Source organism: Panthera tigris, chromosome A2 (assembly GCF_018350195.1).
Source record: "Panthera tigris isolate Pti1 chromosome A2, P.tigris_Pti1_mat1.1, whole genome shotgun sequence".
NCBI lineage: Eukaryota > Metazoa > Chordata > Mammalia > Carnivora > Felidae > Panthera > Panthera tigris.
Window position 1 is genome coordinate 145,989,614 of NC_056661.1, and position 19,266 is coordinate 146,008,879.

Below are 19,266 nucleotides of genomic sequence, written 5' to 3' on the forward strand. Positions count from 1 at the left end.
CTCTCCCTCTCCCTCTCCCTCTCCCGCTCATGCTCTGCCTCCTCTGCCTCTCAAAAATAAATAAATGTTAAAAAAGAACAACAACAACAAAATTTAAACTGAGCAACAGTATAAATCACATAATGGTGCTATAAACTAGAAGGCTACACACAGTGATCTGTAAACCTTTTTAATATTAAAAATTTAATATGCTCATCATTATCCCCATCAATGTCATTTTCACTGTTATCTGTTTTTAGATATTTAGTGTATATCAGTTTAGGTCAGTACCCAAAACAATAACCAGTAACAATTCTGTAGGCAATTTTACTTGGCTCACCCCATATCCAAAGGGTTTTTTGTAGTATGAGGGAGAAAAGACTTTTTAAAACTCTGTAGTACTGCATTGATGAACATAGTATTATCTAGTACTTGAGAAACCATAGGTGGTGCTAAGATTATCACAGAATTTAGCTGAGGCCTAATATCTTATCTAGGAATTAAAACCCCAGTCTTTATTTTCTTTGGAGGTTTTTGTTAATTCTTTGCCTTTAAACTATTCTACTGACATACTTATAATAACAAGTAGTTTTTATAGGAGAATGGTAAGGAAAAGAGGAGTGGGTTTTATGCCTATCAGGTGCGTAGTGGGTAGAAAATCAAAAATGTTAGTCTTCAGAGTATTCCCCAGATTGAATTTAGAACTTCTGCTGGCTCTACATAACTGAACTCTGCAAAGCTCTGCACTTCCCTGCTGACACCTTCAGTGTTGTTCATGTGGAAAATAAATACTCCAAAAAATGTTAGGCTGGTTCCGATCTTTTAAAAACAGAGCATCAGCAGATAACACTGTTAGGGAAACCATTTATTTTCTTCCAACTGGTTACAAATTTCTTTTACAAAAGATGCTTATGTCTTTCTTTTTATAGATTGAAAAAAGAATAGCTCAGGGGTAGTGTGAGTGGAGCACATTTATTGTCCTTGTGTGTGACCTTGGTTTGTCTTGACTTTAATAAAATTGAATGTTCTTTGGAAGCTAGGTTCTGTTACATGATGCTTGATTTTCATCTGATTAGATGTAATAGAAGAACACTAGGGGTGAAGAAACCAGGATTTCACGAATTAACACAATCTTTATAAGTCTTCATTTTGTATTCGATTTTATACAAATAAAACTATACGTTGGAACTTACTCCAAAAATTACCTAGGGTCATTTATGATACATTAAGACTTGACACTTCACATTCAAATTTGAGAAGAACGTGAGAAAGCTAGAGGCATGAAGACATGTTTAGAAGTTACTTTGCCATTTTGAATTTTAACATAAAAAAAACCCTAAAATTTAAAGCTTTTGGATTTCTTAAGATCACAGTGGTAGCTTAGTTCTGAAATTTTCCAAGTTGTTTCTGTGTATGATTTTCAGTAACAATGAGAACCAAACAAAAAGATTAAGGAAAAACACCCCCACAAGTCACATTTCAGTAAAACCAGGAGCCAGAGAAAACCCACGACTCCCAATTCCTTGTAAGTTTAGCCAGAAACAACTGAAATACCCAGAACCAGTGTTGAAGCCCACAACAGTGTAATAGGGGAGAGCTCAAGGCATGAAACAGAAACCTCCCCCCCCCCCCCCAAACCAGATAAGGTTTGTAGTTAGAGATAACGTGACTTCACAGTAGCACCAGGTTTTGAAGAAGTCACTTAATTCAGTAGCAGCAGAGGAGAGAATCCTGGAGCAAGAGCATCACCCTTCTGTGAGGAACCTTCTGTTATCCCATCCAGGGAAGTTCAACTCATTTAAATATGAAAAATGAAAAAGCAATAAACACCAAGAAGAAAAAGAACCAGCAAAACTTTCCTTCATGTAACAGCAGGTGAAAAATTATATCCCAGTATTCTAAAATGAATTAAATGGCTTAATGAAGCTTGCAACTGTCAAGGAGACTACAAAGCATAAGTTCAAGAATGCAGATGAGATGGCCAAATAATAGGTGCAAGTGAAAGTGGGCCTGATAAAATTCAGGAAAGAGATTAAAGAAAATTATATTGGCACTTCCAGAAAGTAACAATAATCTACAAGGTGTGTAAAGAATAGGTAAGTGTCATATAGCATAGAAAAAAGAAGAGCTGATAAAGAAAACAGAAAAAAGACTTAAAAAGGATTAGCCAAAAAATTATAGATGGAGAATGCAGTCAAAAGAGAGCCAACATACACATAATTGGAGACATTAAAGAAGAAAACCAAGGCCGTGGAATAGAATAAATATTTATTAATAATTAATTCAAGACTACTTACATATCGAAAGGGCATGCTATCTTCAGGGGAAATTGACCTAGACATTCAACTCTAAGGTATATTGAATTTCAAAGATAGAGCATTTTGATGCAGCTAGGCAAACTTATCAAGTCACCTAGAAGAGAAATCAAATGAGACTGGTGTCAGATTTTTCTACAGCTATGTTCAATGCCAGGAGAGGCAATAGAGCAACATCTAGAAGGTATTCAAGAAAAGACAGTGTGAGTCAAGGGTTTTATATCAAGCCAAATTGTCCTTCAAGTATAAACATTTTGGGGGGAAATTACTAGAAAATAGAATACAATCTAGCCAAGAAGTGGCTGGAGAAAGTTTAATCAAAGCATTGGAGATCTCAGCTCATTAACATTCTCCCCGGGCCACTAGATCATTGTCAGGCTGAATGTATACTTTTACTGCCCTTCTGCCCCACAATCTATGAAATGCAAAAGAATACACTGGTAGTAATGTTAATAAACAAGAAAGAGTGTCCTTGGGGAACTTAAAAAAAATGGGGAGAGTTCCTTGAGTCTCAAAGTGTATATAGCTAGGGCAAGTATTAGATGAACAATTGGTGACTGAACAGCCGGGCATTTTCCAATTTGACTGAGCAGCACTTACCTTTGATAATTGTCTACAGATCAGGTGTTGAGCATAGACACTGGAGCTGGAATGATGGAACAGTACTCCCAGGAGGCAATGGAGAGCTGCTCTGGCGCCCTTGACGGCATCATGTCTCATTTCTCCCCACCGGCTCCCTTGGGGAAGGCTGCTGGATATGAAGAGGCGGATGAATAGGGATTCACAGATACAAAAAGGCCTATAACAGCAGCTAAAAAATTCCAAATAATTAATACCATGAGACAGGGGTACTGAATTCAGCAAAGTAAGAATTAACAAAAACAGCTAGAACTGTAAACTGAAGAAGCCTTTAAGATAAATTTAAGTGATGTTTTTAGAGTAACTCGGGAGGCTGTTTCATCCATGATAAAGAAGTATCTAGAAAAAATATAAGTTAAAGATTTGACAGCAGAACAGCAATCTCAGTGAATTGATTAAAAAGCTCTCACCTTTAAGTGGTTACTAAATTAGCTGAAATTATGAGAGAAATGTTAAGGAAAAGAGAAAAGATCCTGAAGTTCTAATATCCACCTAATAGGAGTTCTAGAAAAAGAATGGAGGCAAACCAAAAACAGCAAACCTCAAGGTTAAAAAGGAAAAAAACTCAGAGCTGAAGAAAGACAGGTTTTAGAATTAAAACACCAGGGACAGATTAGGATGAATGAAGTAAAACTATCCCTACCTGGATACTTCCTTAATGAAATTTTAGAACCAGGAATTAAGAGAAAATCCTAAAGGCTGCAGAGAGGAAACTGGTTACCTTTGTAAGTAAGCAAGGATCAGATTAGTATGAGGCGTTTTTAGAGGTTGGTGGTTTGGGCAACACTGCTTTGAAAGCTTGAAATTTTGTGAGGAGAGAATTATTTTGAACCCAGGGTAATCCTAGCCAATGTTGTATTCATTTGATAGAGTAAAATAAAGACTCTTGGATTTTAAAACATTGGGGCGTGGAATAAGTGACTATCCACTATTTGATTTTAGAAATTAAATTTCTAACTTGATAGAGTAGATGAGTGAGTGGTGTTCCAATTTTTGACTTAGGTGATCTCTGGAAATCTTCAGAGAAAAGATGTTAATATTACCATACAAACTTTAGTAATCATTAGCTGTTCAGAAAATTTTTTCAGAGATTAAGAGTGAAAATGAAATTATAAACTGCTGAACAGCATAAAGTTTCCTAGGGTGATTAACACTTTTTGTTCGATAATTGACTCTTATTGAAACTGCTTATCTTATCCAGGGAAGAACCGAACTGAAGGAATAAAATTGTTTCTGTTTTGTGTCCTGTTCGTTCTAAGATATGGGAAAGAATTGGTGAAGCTACTACAGTATCTTACTCTTTTTTTTGAGTTGGTTTGGTCTGGTATTCTGGAGAGAGCTACCGAGATAAGGATATGTTTATGCTTCACCACTAATAACAAATGAGAATAACCACATTAAAATTAAACTTCAATATCCCCAGAAGGAAATAGAAACCCCTTTTGTAGCTATATGAAGCAGAAACATAAGGACTGGATAACAGAGATTGGCCAAAAATAGTGTGAATTTGTAAATTTATGAAAATTTAAATAGGGTCATATAATGAGTCACTCAAGATTTTCAACCTGATTCTGAGGTGCTTGGAGACATCTGAGCATTAAGTACTTGAGACAGGGTAACGTCTCAAGAGTGGGAATACTTTCAACTATATTCACCAAGATTTCACCCTTGAGGAATAGTAGATTTTCACCTTAATTTATGGAAGGTTGTCAGAAACCTGGCAAGTGACTGGATCTTTTTTAGTGGTTAGGGGAAAATTAGGAGATGCTAGAATCTTTTCTTTTTAATATGAATTTAAAAAATAAAATTTATATTTAAAATAGGTTTTTCCTGAAAACAGTACAAAAATAGATGAATATCACAATTTGATGGGAAGAGAAAATTGAGCATACAATGGCTGGTATTTGTGCTTTGGCCAAAAAAATAGATGTTTTTGTATATGCAATTTATTCTTTAAATATCAGTGCCACTTGTGTTCAACATCTGATTCCCAACTTGGACTTACATAGAATTTGTCCAGTTTGTCTATCCACTTTGAAATAGAATTTGGTTCTTATTGTCTTGTGGCATATGGCTTTTTTCTCAGACTTTTATGAAAAGCCATGATCTCCTTGAGTGGAAAGAATGAAAGAATCAAGGTTGGCTTTTGAACATAAATTGCAAAACATACATCAAAGAAAATTAAATATGTAGTGTGTTAAAGGAGGTAAAGTTATCACCACAGAAGTCAGTCTGGATTGACTGCAAATGTCTTTGTTTTTGCTATTTTGTAGCAACATAATCTGAAGAGTTTTGCAAAATAAATACAGAAAGATGAATTCAGCTGTGTCACTCTTATTGACATATCTGCTGTCTGATTAAATGGTAGCAAAATTAATAGGATGGATGCTTGCCTAGAATAGAAAGAAGGGAGTTTTTTTATAAGGAGGATGAACAGGAGGGTGTGATCACTTTACCCATAGAGTATGATCAGTATTCAATCTTAGGTATAACTTAGCACTTCATGTATTATTGATTGGTTTGGTAAAAATTACACAGTTTAAAGAAAGCATAAAGCTCTTTAACCCTATATATTTTACTCTCACTGGGAAAAATGGAAACCTGACCAAGTATTAAGGAATCCATCCTGAATCTCTGCAGATGGTGAGCATTATTACAGTAAGTGCACACGGTAATCAAGGGTGCTATTTAGGGTTATTAAGGCAAAGTTTAGTTTTTTGAGAATCTAAAACTGCACACGTTGGTTTCATTTTAGCACATATGACAGGAACAATCTATAACTCTTCAATCTTGTCTTGTTCTGATAGATGTGTATGGATTCAGAAAAACATATGATCTACACCTTTGGTGGTAGAATTTTGACATGTAATGGCAGCGTAGACGACAGCAGAGCCAGTGAACCACAGTTCAGTGGGTTGTTTGCTTTCAACTGTCAATGTCAAACTTGGAAACTTCTTCGAGAGGACTCCTGTAATGCTGGGCCTGAGGACATCCAGTCTCGGATAGGACACTGCATGCTATTCCACTCAGTAAGAATATTCTATATATCGTATTCTTATTTTGTCATGTATATCTCAATAGGAAAAGGAATAGTAAAATCTAAATCTTCAGAAAGAGATCAAAACTTTTTATTAAAAATAAATGATTAGTGTTAGCAATGAGAGGCAAAAATAAAACTTCCTTAGCCAGTGTACTGTTTGGTAATTATGAGACTCTTGCCATTAACCTAGTAATTCCTTAATAGTTATTACTCAACTATTAATCAAGGCACTTGTATGACTAACTTTACTGCTTATACAGATACTGTAGCTATTTCTCTTTCTTAATACCTTTCTACTTACTGATTTCTCTTAGTAACTAGAAGATCAATTGTTCTCTTGTCCTCTCTGCCACTCTCCATTAAGTGTGAGGAATTAAGAATTGACTGTATAGAATTAGAATTTAAATTTATCAGCAAAACCAATATAGAAACACTTGTTTTACCTTTTCAGATGTTATAATGAAAACCTGGGCTTCTTTCTGTGAACATAACTTTAAAAACATACTGTGGGCTATTTTGAACATATATCAAAGTATAGAGAAGAGTGTAATAAATTCCTGTGTACTTATTTATCTGTCTCAACAATTAGCAATATTCCACTATTCATTTTTCATATATCTGCCCCACTTAATATTTCACTTCTTTCTTTGATGTTTCTCTGATTTTTAAGTTTATTTTTTTAATTAATTTATGTTTTAATTTACATCCAAGTTGGTTAGCACATAGTGCAACAGCGATTTCAGGAGTAGATTTTTTAAGTTTATTCTTAAATTTTGTGCTGGGGTATTTTAAGGCAAATCCCAGACAATGTATCATTACACCTGTAAATATGGTAGTGTATCTCTAACAGGTAAGGACTTTTTATAAACATAATTACGATACCATTATAATACTGAACCAAAGCACCAGCAAGTTCATATTATCATTAATATATAGTTTGCATTTTTTTTTTGTTTTCTGAAATACTGAAAAATACCTTTTTATAGTAGGTTTCAGCAAGTCAGGCTCTAAAAAAGATCTGTGTATTGTTTTTGGTTGTTATGTCTCTGAGATTTCTTTTAAGCCATAACAGTACTCCCTGCTCCTATTTTTTCCCCCTTGCATGCCATTTATTTACTTGTTAAACTGAATCATGTGTGCTCTCAAATTTCCTGTATTCTTGATTTGGCTAATTTTATCCTTGTAGTGTTGTGATTGTCTAGTCTCTATATTTCCTGTAAGCTGGTAGTTAGATCTAGAGGCTTCATTCATTTTAGATTCTCTTTTTTTGGAGGCAGGGAAGGCAAAAAGAGGGGTGCAAGAATACTTAAAAGATGGTCTGATTGCAAAATGTCAAGAGGCATTTAATGTGTAGTTGTCATACTTTTGGTGATGTTAAGAATATTCTGTGGGTTTAGGTGTTACAGCCTGATTGATCAGTAATAAAGTTTCTTGTCAACTTTTTACTGAATGGTTTTTGCAGTCATTTATAATCATTGTGTAGGGTTTGTGAAACAGATTTTTCTAATTATGTTATTTATTCTGTATTTATTAATTGATTCTGATATTAAAAACTTACCCTCATTAACGATTTGGCTACCCTAATGTGTACACCACACAGAAAAATACTTGATTTTTTTCTCTTTGTCACCTTTTCATATTGATAAGCTGAGGCTCCACAGTTAACCAGTGTATTTTTTTAAGCATTATTATGAACTTGTGGACTTATATATTTGATGTGTTTAATCCAGTGCTGTCATTATTCTTGATGCCCCAATTTTTCTCTTTGTCCAAGAGTGCCCCCTTCCCACTATACACGCACATAGAGCTATATACACATATAGCTATATGTATATATGCACATATCTATATATCTTTTTAGTAAGAGAAAAATTAAGTCATTAGTTCCTACTAACATGGCCAATTCAAATTAAAAATCATAGAGTTTTAAAATTTAATATCCTTTTGATTTTGTATTTGTGTATCTTTTAAGGTTAAAATCCTTCTTAATGGCAATATTACATTATTTGTTCTGTTTTTCTGTAATAGTTACAGAATCATAGAACTAACAAAAATTACTGAATGTTGTTTCAGGTTGCTTTCTCATTTTTCTGTTTAGGATATAGCTAGGGATGGAGAGTCAAAAAACATGAATTAAAATCACTAGAAATACTATTTCTCTGTGTGATCATGTCCCTGTGTGGTCATATCTTTATGTACAGATAGATTTATTTCATTGTTTTTCAAATTTCAGAGATTGATTTTTTCTTTTGAGTTAATTTTGTTTTCTAATTAAATAAAAACAGTATACATGGTTCTAAAGGCAAAACCATACTTTTGGAGTGATCAGATTTCTCTATCCCTGTCTTCCTGCTTTGTCCCTTCTCATAAAGGTCTTTTATTACTTTCTTTCCTTTGTTTCTTTTTGAAGAAAGAAACAAACATATACATATTCCTTTTTTCCCTTTCTTATGCAAAGGAAGCACTGTATACATTATTCTATACCTTGCGTTTTTACTTTCATAGGGTATCCTAGAGATCACCACCTCTTAGTATGAGAGAACTTCATCATCCCTCTTTATACCAGCACAGTACTCCATTGCATGGGATCTGTCATAAAATGGCTTTTATAGAGGTTTCAATTTTAAAAGGATCACTCTGAATTCTTCATGGAAGTGACCACTTTCTCCCTTCTTTGCCCTTTTTTCCTTATTTTTCAGAAAAATCGTTGCTTATATGTATTTGGTGGCCAGCGATCGAAGACCTATTTGAATGATTTCTTTAGTTATGATGTGGACTCTGATCATGTAGACATAATATCAGATGGCACCAAGAAAGACTCTGGAATGGGTAAAGGCGTTTAGTGATTCTTCTCTCGCGTCTTAGCTACTTTAGAAAGAAGACTGTAGACCATTAGCTTTTCTTTCTAACCATTCTTCACCCTTTCCCTGTGTCTTTAATTGAAGTAATTCTGAGTAAGAGGAAGAAAAATCTACCAGCTAAATTATTCAGTTTTAGCTGTTTAAAATATATGTTATTATATTATTTCCTTTTATAAATTTCTAAAGATATTATTTATGTGTGTGCTTGTTTGGTGGAGGGGCTTTGCAAAAATTAGTATCTTAAAAACTATCTTACTCTATTTTTGCTAATCCTTTCCACCTTCTGCTTTTACTATAGTGACTAATATAACAGGCACTAGCATGATAGAGTATGTCTTTTTCTGAGGGAGGACCTAATGTAACTGGTAATGCCTTTTAAGTTTGCAAGCTCAGCATCCAAGTTATTCTCCTAAGTACTAGGGTGATTGATTTGCTTGAGATAGTCCCAGTGTTATGCATATTGCCCTGCATGGTTATTAATAGTGCCCCATTCACTCTCAAGTGTCTTATTTTGGATAATAATTTACATAGTTACCCTGTGACTATTACACACAGAAGAATAATATTTGTTTAAGACCCAATGGTTTGAAATGTCTAATTTGAGAAATTAGATCAGCTTGCTTTTTTTTTCTTTTAGCTTTTTTAAAAAAATTTTTTAATGTTTATTTTTGAGAGAGAGACACACACACACAGGCTCGAAGCAGACTCCAGGCTCTGAGCTGTCTGCACAGAGCCCAGCGTGGAGCTCAAACTCACAAACTGCAAGATCATGACCTCAGCCAAAGTCAGACACTTAACCAACTGAACCACCCAGGCACCCCATAGCTATTATTTAGGAAAATAGACCTTTTTATTAAAATAGTTGATATTAATGAGGAAAAACTTAAAAAAATTTTTTTTGACAAAAGAGCACCATACTTAAAAAGTGGACATGAAGGGACCCTTAGGACTCTTTTCCCATATTTCTTACTAGATAGAGGCTAGAGCTTTATTTTCTGGGGGAAATGAGTACAGAGGTGTTTTTTTTCCACCATACTTAAGCTACTTCCAAGATAGTAGCAAAGTGTGATAGTAGCAACAGTGATAGTAGCAAAGACCTAGTACAAAAATTCACTCTAAGTAAGCTCTAATGACAATCATTTGGAGATTTTTCAAGATTAGTTGTTATTATATAGTAATTTGCAGAATTGATCAGGATAATGCTTTGCTTACGGTTATGGCTAGCTTTAGAGCCAGCAACATGTGATAATTATTTTTTTTGTTCAATTTTGTTTTCATTATAAAAGTAATAATATGTAGAGAATTTGGAAAATATTAGAAAGATGCAAAAAAAAAGAAAATGTATCAAACTATCCAGACATAATCTGTTATCATTTTGGTATATTTCTGTCTAGTTTTTGAATATTTATTGTGACTCATAAAGCAAAGTAAAGGGTTTGTCTTCTGGGAAGGCAAAGACGTCTTCTTCTCTGAAAAAGCCTCTTAGAGTTGGCTTTGGCATCTGCTGGGAATAGAGAAGCAGGGATTGAGGCCTCCTGAGTCTGGGTTTTCAGCTGAGGTAGAGAGAGAATACAGTGCTTATAACCAGAAAGTTCAGAGTCTGGTGTAGTTACCTCCAGGACTCATTACTCTTAACCCAGCCTGGGCCTCATGATAGTCATAGAAGTGGATTCCTTAACAATAAAATAATAATAATACAGTTTCCCAGGGGTGCCTGGGTGGCTCAGGCAGTTGAACGTCTGACTTCAGCTCAAGTCATGATCTCATGGCTGGTGACTTTGAGCACCGTGTCGGGCTCTGTGCTGACAGCTCAGAGCCTGGAGCTGCTTCAGATTCTGTGTCTCCCTCTCTCTCTGCCCGTCCTCTGCTCGCTCGCTCACGTGCGTGCATGCTCTCTCTCTCTCAACAATACATAAATATTAAAATTGTTTTAAACAGTTTCTCAAAAAAAGGTATTTATTTTATGAAACTTTGCAGAATTTTATATTCAATTTTTAAATTAACATTAAATTGTGCTGATATTTTTTCATCATATGGTTTTACTACCGTGGACTAGAAGTATTAGGAAAAAAGACAAGTGTGGATTCATTCCCTAATTATTGCTATAGTCAACTTCTGTGAAATCAGAATCACCAGTTTTGCTACGTGTTCTTTAATTTTTAATTGATTTATGGTGAATTATTTCATGCAAGCAAGTTTATTCATTAATTTAATGGTATTTGTTGGTCATCTGCTAACATCTAAGTTTGACCCTCTCTTGTCTTCCCTCCTAACATATTTTGGTGCCTTCCGTATGCTGTTTAAGAACTTTGAGAAATAGCTGTGGGCCTGGGGGTTAATATCCCTCCTCTTAGAGGACTCACATGCTACTGGAGAGACTTGCAGTTGCCATTCAGTGCTGTGAAGAAACCTTCCATGAGAATAAGGCATGTCCCATGTAGATAAAGCAGGTTGGAAACCATCTCTGCAGAGGTCATCTTTAAGATTTAAGATGAGAAGTAGAGTTAGGAAGAACCACATTAAGAAGTGAGAGAAGAGCAAGTACAAAGGTCCCAAAGCAGGAAAGAACTTAACGTATTCCAGAAAGAGATGGGGCTGGTGCTAGTTGAGGGTGGGGAGAGTTGGTATGAAATGAGGTTAGCAAACTGGTTAAGACTGATTATTCAGTGCCTTGTACAAATGCAAGAAATGTGGAATTCTTTTTTTCTAAATAGAATAGGAATTTATTGAAAAGTTTAATGCCAGGGTCATGATCTGATTGATTGAAGTTTTGAAAATATCACTCTTTTGTCCAGATATCACTCTTTTGTCCAGATACACATTTTCCAAGTGCTTAATTTTGACAATGTCTACAAGTTGCAGCGTCCAAAGGTTGTATGGTGCTTTAAGAGAGGATTTTTCTGGCAGAGTTGAGCATCTGGCTAGACTACATACTTGGGAAGTTTTCCCGCCTAACAGTGTTGTGGTTTTACTTAGAATTGTGGAACCTCAGCAGCTCTGTCGGGTGTGTTCAAATGAAACTGAAATCCCATTCTTCTCATTTTTGTTTTTCTTACTTTTTCTCCATCCTCCTCCCTCCTTCCTTCTCTCCCCTTCCTCGTCTCTCTCCCTCTCCTCCTTTCCTTCTTTTTTTTCTCTTCCTTCCCATTTGTCCCTTCCTCTCTACCCCCCACCCATGTATCTCTGTCTGTCTCCCCTCACTCCCCTCCCCTCCTGGGTTTCTGATACTCCTGTGGCCAGAATTGAGAACCACTGTGTTACCTCTCCACAGCCCATTTCAGTTTGTCACCTTGGACAAGTTACCTAATTTCTCAGCCTTAGCTTGTGTGTCTATAAGTAACCAAAATTATGTAGTATCCCTGCTCGTGGCCAGATTGACCCTCTAGTTTCAGCTGGTGTTACTGTTGGGTACCTCAATTTTCACGAGAGTCTGCCAGTGCTACCTGTAGGTTCACTGATCTATTCAGTAATTAACTCATGCTAGTTTTACCTCCATCTTTTCTCTGTCCCATTGCAACCTCACTAGTGTGGGCTGTCATCACCTGTTTGGCCTGTCTTCCTGATCTTCCTCCTCTTCTTCTTCTTCTTCTTTTTTGGTTTGTCTATTTGTTTTTAAAAGATTTTATTTTTAAGTAATCTCAAAGTCACAACCCTGAGATCAAGAGCTGCTTGCTCCATCGACTGAGCCAGCCAGGGGCCCTGAAAACATATATACTCTGAACAGAGACTGTTACATTGATTATTTCATTAAAACCTCTCAAAGGCTTATCAAGTTCTTGTATTTACTATAGTCATTTTGTGTTGAGAATATAGTTGATAAATATTTACTTGATTACACTTGACTATAATAAGTGGTCTTCCTCTTCTTGTGTACCCCACCTCTCCCTCCAAGTCTTTCTCCATACTGCAGGCAGAATATAGCAGTTTTGTGTTACCAGTGAAGTGCAGAATCATATGTTTTAACATTTATTCGACAGATACTTTTTGTATCTAGCACCTACTAGGTGCTAGGTACAAGCTAAGTGCTAGAGATCACAATTGGGAATAAGGGCTCTGTCTTCCTAGAGCTTACAGTTGTGTATGGGGAGAACAAAGAAGTAGATTAACAACCTTACCTTTGATTAGTGTTAGCGAGATAAAAAAAAAAATCTTTTTAAAATGTCAACTTGATAGGTCTTCTTCCTTGATTAAAATTTTTTCCCTTGCCCTCAGGATTAGGTCTAAACTCAGCCTGCTCTCAGATTCCTTTATGATATGCCCCACCTTAGTTAGTTCTGCAGCCGTATTTTTAGGATCCACCTTCACCTTTCCACCAATTCTTTGTTTTATGACTACTGAATATTAATTCTTTATAGATACAGTACTTTTTCTTGCCTTTGGGTTTCTGCCCATGCTCTTCTCCTTACCTGAATCACTCTTCCCTCTGACTTCCAAAGTGTAGCTATGTTGTGCTCGTGTTTCAGGTCTTAGCTTACAAATCATTGTCTCCTGAAATTCTCTAACTCCTCAAGCCCAGGTGAAGGGTTAAAGCATGTGGTTTTAATATTCCTTGTAAACACAATTCTAGATACTCATCTGACAGTATAATCTTGACTGCTTTTCCAAACCTGTGAAAAGCTTATCTGAAGTACATAGACTTTAATCAAGATTGCCTAAAGAGCGTTCAGTCTTTTCAGTACTCCAGATCTCCTAAAAAATCTTTCACTGGATTAAGTTAGACCAATCAGAAAACCTCATGTCAGAACTATGTTATATTGTATTGTCCTCCCATAGGATTACTTTCACCTGATTTTTAAAAGTCCATGTAATTTTACCTTACTAGATTATTATTTTTAAGCCATGAAAAGTCCTTCTAAGGACAAGGCAGGATGCTATTTAAATTTCCACATTATTAAATATTCTTGGAAAGCACCAGTTTTGTTCCATTACATGGATGCTCTGTAGCTTATTTAAACAGTCTGTTTATTAACTGTTCTTCTAAAGCTTTTCTACTACAGTTAATTACTGTAATTTGAGATGGACTTAACATATAATTACTATGTTTATCTATGATTCAGTAATGTGGGTTATTTGATTAAAACTGCATTTATGATGTGAGTTTCAAATTGGATTGTTTGAAATCATAGAAGAAATTTGAACTATTAAGATCACCAATTAGAGACGGCATATGTAATTGTAAAATTACTGCTGCTTATTATAATTTTTTGTATCAGATACTATAAAATCTTAAATGTTGCTCTTTACAATTATTTAAATGAATTGTCTTAGATTTAACATCTCAAGATCTAAAGAAACCTCAACTGTTACTAAAGTATAACAATTTTATGCTCCCCTCAGAAGGAGATTACAACTTAAATCAGCGGATTGGCAGCTGCTTAGAAAGAAGAGATTTATTAGTATTGTGTCTAACACATACATAATTACATCAAAATTCAGCACATCTAAAATTTGGGTTTATTTCTGAATAACTTTTGGCAAGCACAGGGGGTTTAGCAGACTCCCCATATGTAAGCTCTGTATTTAACACTAATTGAAAATTATGTTTAGAAGATAGTCTGTTACACCACCAGAGCTTTATAGTTTGCTATAGAAACTCAGTTTATTGTAATAGGATTACTTTCTCATATCTGTATTATTCAAGGTAACACACACAGATCGAGTCTTTACCATTTGCCAGATGCTAAGTCGAGCTTTGGTGATACAGAGCTCTTACAACCTAATCCCTGTTCTTCTAGTAGTTATGTGTTTACTTGTTTTGTTCCTTAACATCTGTTGACTGTATTTTCCCACATCTGTCACTGTTTATTCCATTCTGTTCTAACCATAGTGACAGATTGGTATAATTGAAAGAATAGTCAATTGAGAATCAGAAAACTTGGTCTCTCTTCTTCTGGGTCTGCCACTCATCCCTCTGCAACTTTGGCAGAATTATATGCATAATTCCTCTGGGCCTGATTATTCATCTGAAAATGAGGAGATTGAACCAGTTGATCTTAAGGCCTCATCTAGCTCCAAAATTTTGACAGTTAAATTTCATTCCCTTCTGCTATCAGGCTGTGAAAGTAACATGAGGGCTAAGCTTGTAACGTCTGCAAGATCTGAGTTAGCTATAAACATATTTTCATGAAAACCTTAAAATCTTACTGATTTTTAGTTCAACTTTCAGAATTGGTCAAACATTGACATTATTGGCATTGTTTTTTAATAACAGAGTGTATGTGTTTGTATGAATGTAATTATATAGAATAAATCGTTACGGTTTATATCCTTTTAGACTTTATCAATTAACTAAATCAGGCTAATTCAGCCATATAGAGAAGATTCTGAAGCTAATGAGTTGTTGTCATTAACATAGATTAGTTACTGAGCTAGGTAACGGTAGTGCTTATTTTCAGTATAATGGGTTTCATTGCTTTCCATTTAGCATCTTTTCCACTTGTGCCATTATTCTGATAAAATTGGATTATGTACTTTTTTTCTCTCAATGTTATAGTTAATAAACTTTCCATAATGCCCCCTTCCACTCTCCCAGAGGTGTTTTTGCTTAGTTACAAGCTTATAAATATGTTGTTTTTTTTTAAGTTTATTTTGAGAGACAGCTCAAGCAGGGGAGGGGTAGAGAAAGAGAATCCCAAGAAGGCTCCGCCCTGTCATCACAGAGCCTGATGTGGGGCTTGAACTCATGAACCATGTGATCATGACCTGAGCCAAAACCAAGATTCGGATGCTTAAATGGCTGAGCCACCCAGGTGCCCCTCATATTTTTAATATAAAATTTAGGTCATTTGATAGTAAATGGGAATTACAGTTTGCCAGTAGAAACAAACATGCAAGAACACTAGAGACAGTTTTGAAAATGGAAGGTAATGAAGTGGTATTAACACTACCAGATATTTATAAAGGTACAGTTTTGTACAGGTCAATGGAATGGAACAGAACAGGTAGTATGAAAGGATGTAATGCTTAGAGCTGGTACTGGCAACTTTCAGAAATGAAAGGAAGGCCAAGAGAATTGTAGGGATGTTAACTAACCTAGCACCATGATTTGGTTGAATTGCTGAAACAATCCTGGAACTGCCTACCTGCAAAATTTTGTTATATGAGCCAATTAACTGTTATTCAGGTTTTCTTTTACTTAAAGCTGAAACTATCCTAAAAAACAATTTTTAGAAAGCTGTTTTTATTAAACTTATGTGTCCATGACAGTTCTAAAATTGTATTTTTCCTGTGTCTTAACTAAAGCTATTAATAATATGTTCTTTGGATCAGGAAGCAAAAGTAGAGTTGAGATTAGTTTATGAATTAATGGAATAACGTATCTTCCTCAAGAATTGAAATGACTTCAAAAATACCTCTATTATCAGGGCGCCTGGGTGGCTCAGTCAGTTAAGTGTCCCACTTAGGCTCAGGTCATGATCTTGTGGTTTGTGGGTTCAAGCCCCACATTGGGCTGCATGCTGACAGTTTGGAGCCTGGAGCCTGCTTTGGATTCTATGTCTCCCTCTCTCTCTGCCCTTCCCCTGCTCGTGCTGTGTCTCTGTCTCTCAAAAATAAGTAAACATTAAAAAAATAAGTAAATAAAAAATACCTCTGTGATCTTTTTATCTTCCCTGTAGAGTTTCTGTATGTTACAAATTCTGTTAATTTCCCCCTGTTGGGTCAACCGAAGAAAATGAAAAGAAAAAATGTGATTCAGATTGTCAGATAAAATATTTTTTAGCTGTCCTATTTCAAGTTTTAAAGATGCTAAAGAAAAAATGGGAGAGTCGAAGGATTATCATTGTTAATTTCCAGGAAGAACTAAAAACAGGTTGGCTGTAATAGTTGCTTGTTGTATTATTCTTATTTTCTATTTTCTCAGACAAGTGTCCTTTCAAAATGAGTTCATGATTAACATATGGTCTTGTTTACTGATCTGTTTAATTTTTCTTTGTGAGTCAGTTTATTTATAAAGACTGATTAAGATTCCTGCTGTTGAGTTGAGCTTTTTGGCAGTTGAGTCTAAAAGCTTTAAAATACTATACGTTGTAAATCTCCTTTTTCCCTCCCCTCACAACTACCCATTAGAAACCATTAAATAGAAAAGATAGCCTTGTTTTCTTCTTGGGAAGAAAATTAATACAGAAGACTGTGTTAATAGTTAAAACATGTTAAAATGAAAACTTCTTTCTTGGTTTTGACCTTTAGGTCTTTTTAGTTTTTGATAATGCCATTTTTGTTCAACCAGTTTTTATTTTTATAAAATTATTATAGAAGTAATGCAGTTGTGCTAATTAATAAAACAATTCAAACAATATAAAATGCTATAATATGAAAAGTTTCTGCCAAAGTAGCAAACTAACATAGGTGGCTGATTCCCTTCCCGAGAAATAAATCCTGGAAAAATAAAATGAGAGGCAACTGGCCTCCAGAAACTCTTTAAATGAGATCAAATGCTGTCCCCTAAATTACCTTGAGTTAATTTTTACTCCTTCACTACAGAAACCAGCAGCAGTAGCCTGTACAACTAGTGCCAGAATTCAAAGAGTAACATTAGTGCATAAACCCTACTGGCATTAAGAATTGATATCACTAGATACAGACTGACCATCTACTCTCTATAATTCATTTCTTCCTTCTTAGTTTGCATACATAATACATACATATATACATATATATACATATATACATATATAAAATTCATTTCTCCCTCCCATCACCCTTCAAGTCCAAGAAGACTGCCTTCTACTGCCTCCAAAGGGTCTAAAGGTGTGAAACTCTTACATAGGAGGATGATGGTAGAATTGATTAATCTGGTTCTTTGTGCCTAGGCTTCACTAGCTTATGGCTCTTCTCTTCCATTTTCCTTAAATTCACTGGTGCTGATGCTAGTTAAGGCCTGACCTTTGGTCCCCCCGCCCCCCCAATGTAATATATCTTAATGAAAGAATAGCTGACACCCTGAAAAATATTACCTCATAGAGCAATATAACTAGATAGTTGAGTACTACAGCTATCTCAAAAGAAATCGGTAAACTGACAACATATGTGATCTAAAGCAGAAATATTATAATAGGTAAACCAGGAATTTAAAACAAGCATGATTGGGGCACCTGGGTGGCTCAGTCAGCTGAGCGTCCAACTCTTGATTTCATGACTTTGAGCCACGTGTCAGGCTCTGCAGTAGGATTCTCTCTCTCTCTGCCCCTCCCCTGCTTGCCTGCATTCATTCATATTCCCTCCCTCCCTCCCTCCCTCCCTCCCCCTCTCTCTCTCTCTCTCTCTCTCTCTCTCTCTCTCTCTCTCTCAAAACAAATGAATAAACTGAAAAAAATAACAATAGAATAAGCATGATTAATATAATTAAAGGTATAGAGGGACATATTAATAATATGAAATAAGATCTAAAAATCATAAAAACAGAACCAAATGGAAATATTAGATATGAAAAATGTATTTGAAATGAAGACTGCAACAAATATTACAAATAGAATGGATGTGAATGAATAAATTAGTTGAAAGATTAGAATGAATACTCTTTCAGGAAGAAATAGGAAAAAAAAGGACAAAGAGATAAAAAATATATATATATAAAAGAAAAACCAAAGGACATGGAAAAGAATTGTGTAAGTACCAGCATCTTAATAGCAGTAACAGGAGAGAAACATAAAATTTTAAGAAGGCAAAATACTTGAAGAAATAACAGAAGTAAACTTCCTAGAATTAAGAAAAGACCAAAGGCCTCAGATTGGTGAAAGGGCTTATATAGTCTACCAGCAAGGAAGAATAAGGGGAACACTTACACTAAAGTAAGATTACATATTACTTACACATTAAAGTAAGATTAAGAATATCAAAGGAGGGGCAGTTGGGTGGCTCAGTCGGTTAAGCGTCCAAGTCTTGGTTTCGGCTCAGGTCATGACCTCATGGTTCGTGGGTTTCAAAGGGGCGCCTGGGTGGCTCAGTTAGTGAAGCATCCAACTCTTGATCTCAGCTTGGGTCTTGATCTGGGGGTCATGAGTTCAAGACCCTCATTGGGCTCTGTGCTAGACGTTAAGCTTACTTTAAAAAAATCAAAGACAGGGAAAATTCTGAAACATTTCAGAGAGGAAAATGACTTAAGGGAATAAGATAGATGGATAGATGGATGAATATCAGACAGCTCAACAGCAATAGTGAATGGAAGAAAACAGTAAAGCTTAAAAATACTTGAGGAAAATGACTTTAGTAGGGGGAAGAGAGAGGGAGAGAGAATCTTAAGCAGGCTCCACATTTAGCACATTTGGCCCGATGCGGGCTCAATCCCTGGACTGTGAGTGAGATCATGACCTGAGTCAAAATCAAGAGTTAGACACTCAACTGACTGAGCCACTCAGGCGCCCTGAAATGACTGTAAACCAAGAAATTTATATTCTCCCAACTTTCATGTGTTAGTGAGAAGTAAAATATTCTT

The 19,266-nt window shown here is 35.5% G+C and overlaps 1 protein-coding gene across 2 annotated transcripts in view; it reads left to right on the forward strand.

Annotated features, from left to right (window-relative positions):
• Positions 1-19,266, forward strand: part of MKLN1 (muskelin 1) — a 214,106-nt gene that overhangs the window by 154,018 nt on the left and 40,822 nt on the right. For both annotated transcript variants that reach the window (XM_007076283.3, XM_042972575.1), the window contains exons 11-12: positions 5,741-5,962; positions 8,673-8,802. In XM_007076283.3, coding sequence (XP_007076345.1) covers positions 5,741-5,962; positions 8,673-8,802 — 352 coding nt within the window. The remainder of the gene's footprint in view (positions 1-5,740; positions 5,963-8,672; positions 8,803-19,266) is intronic.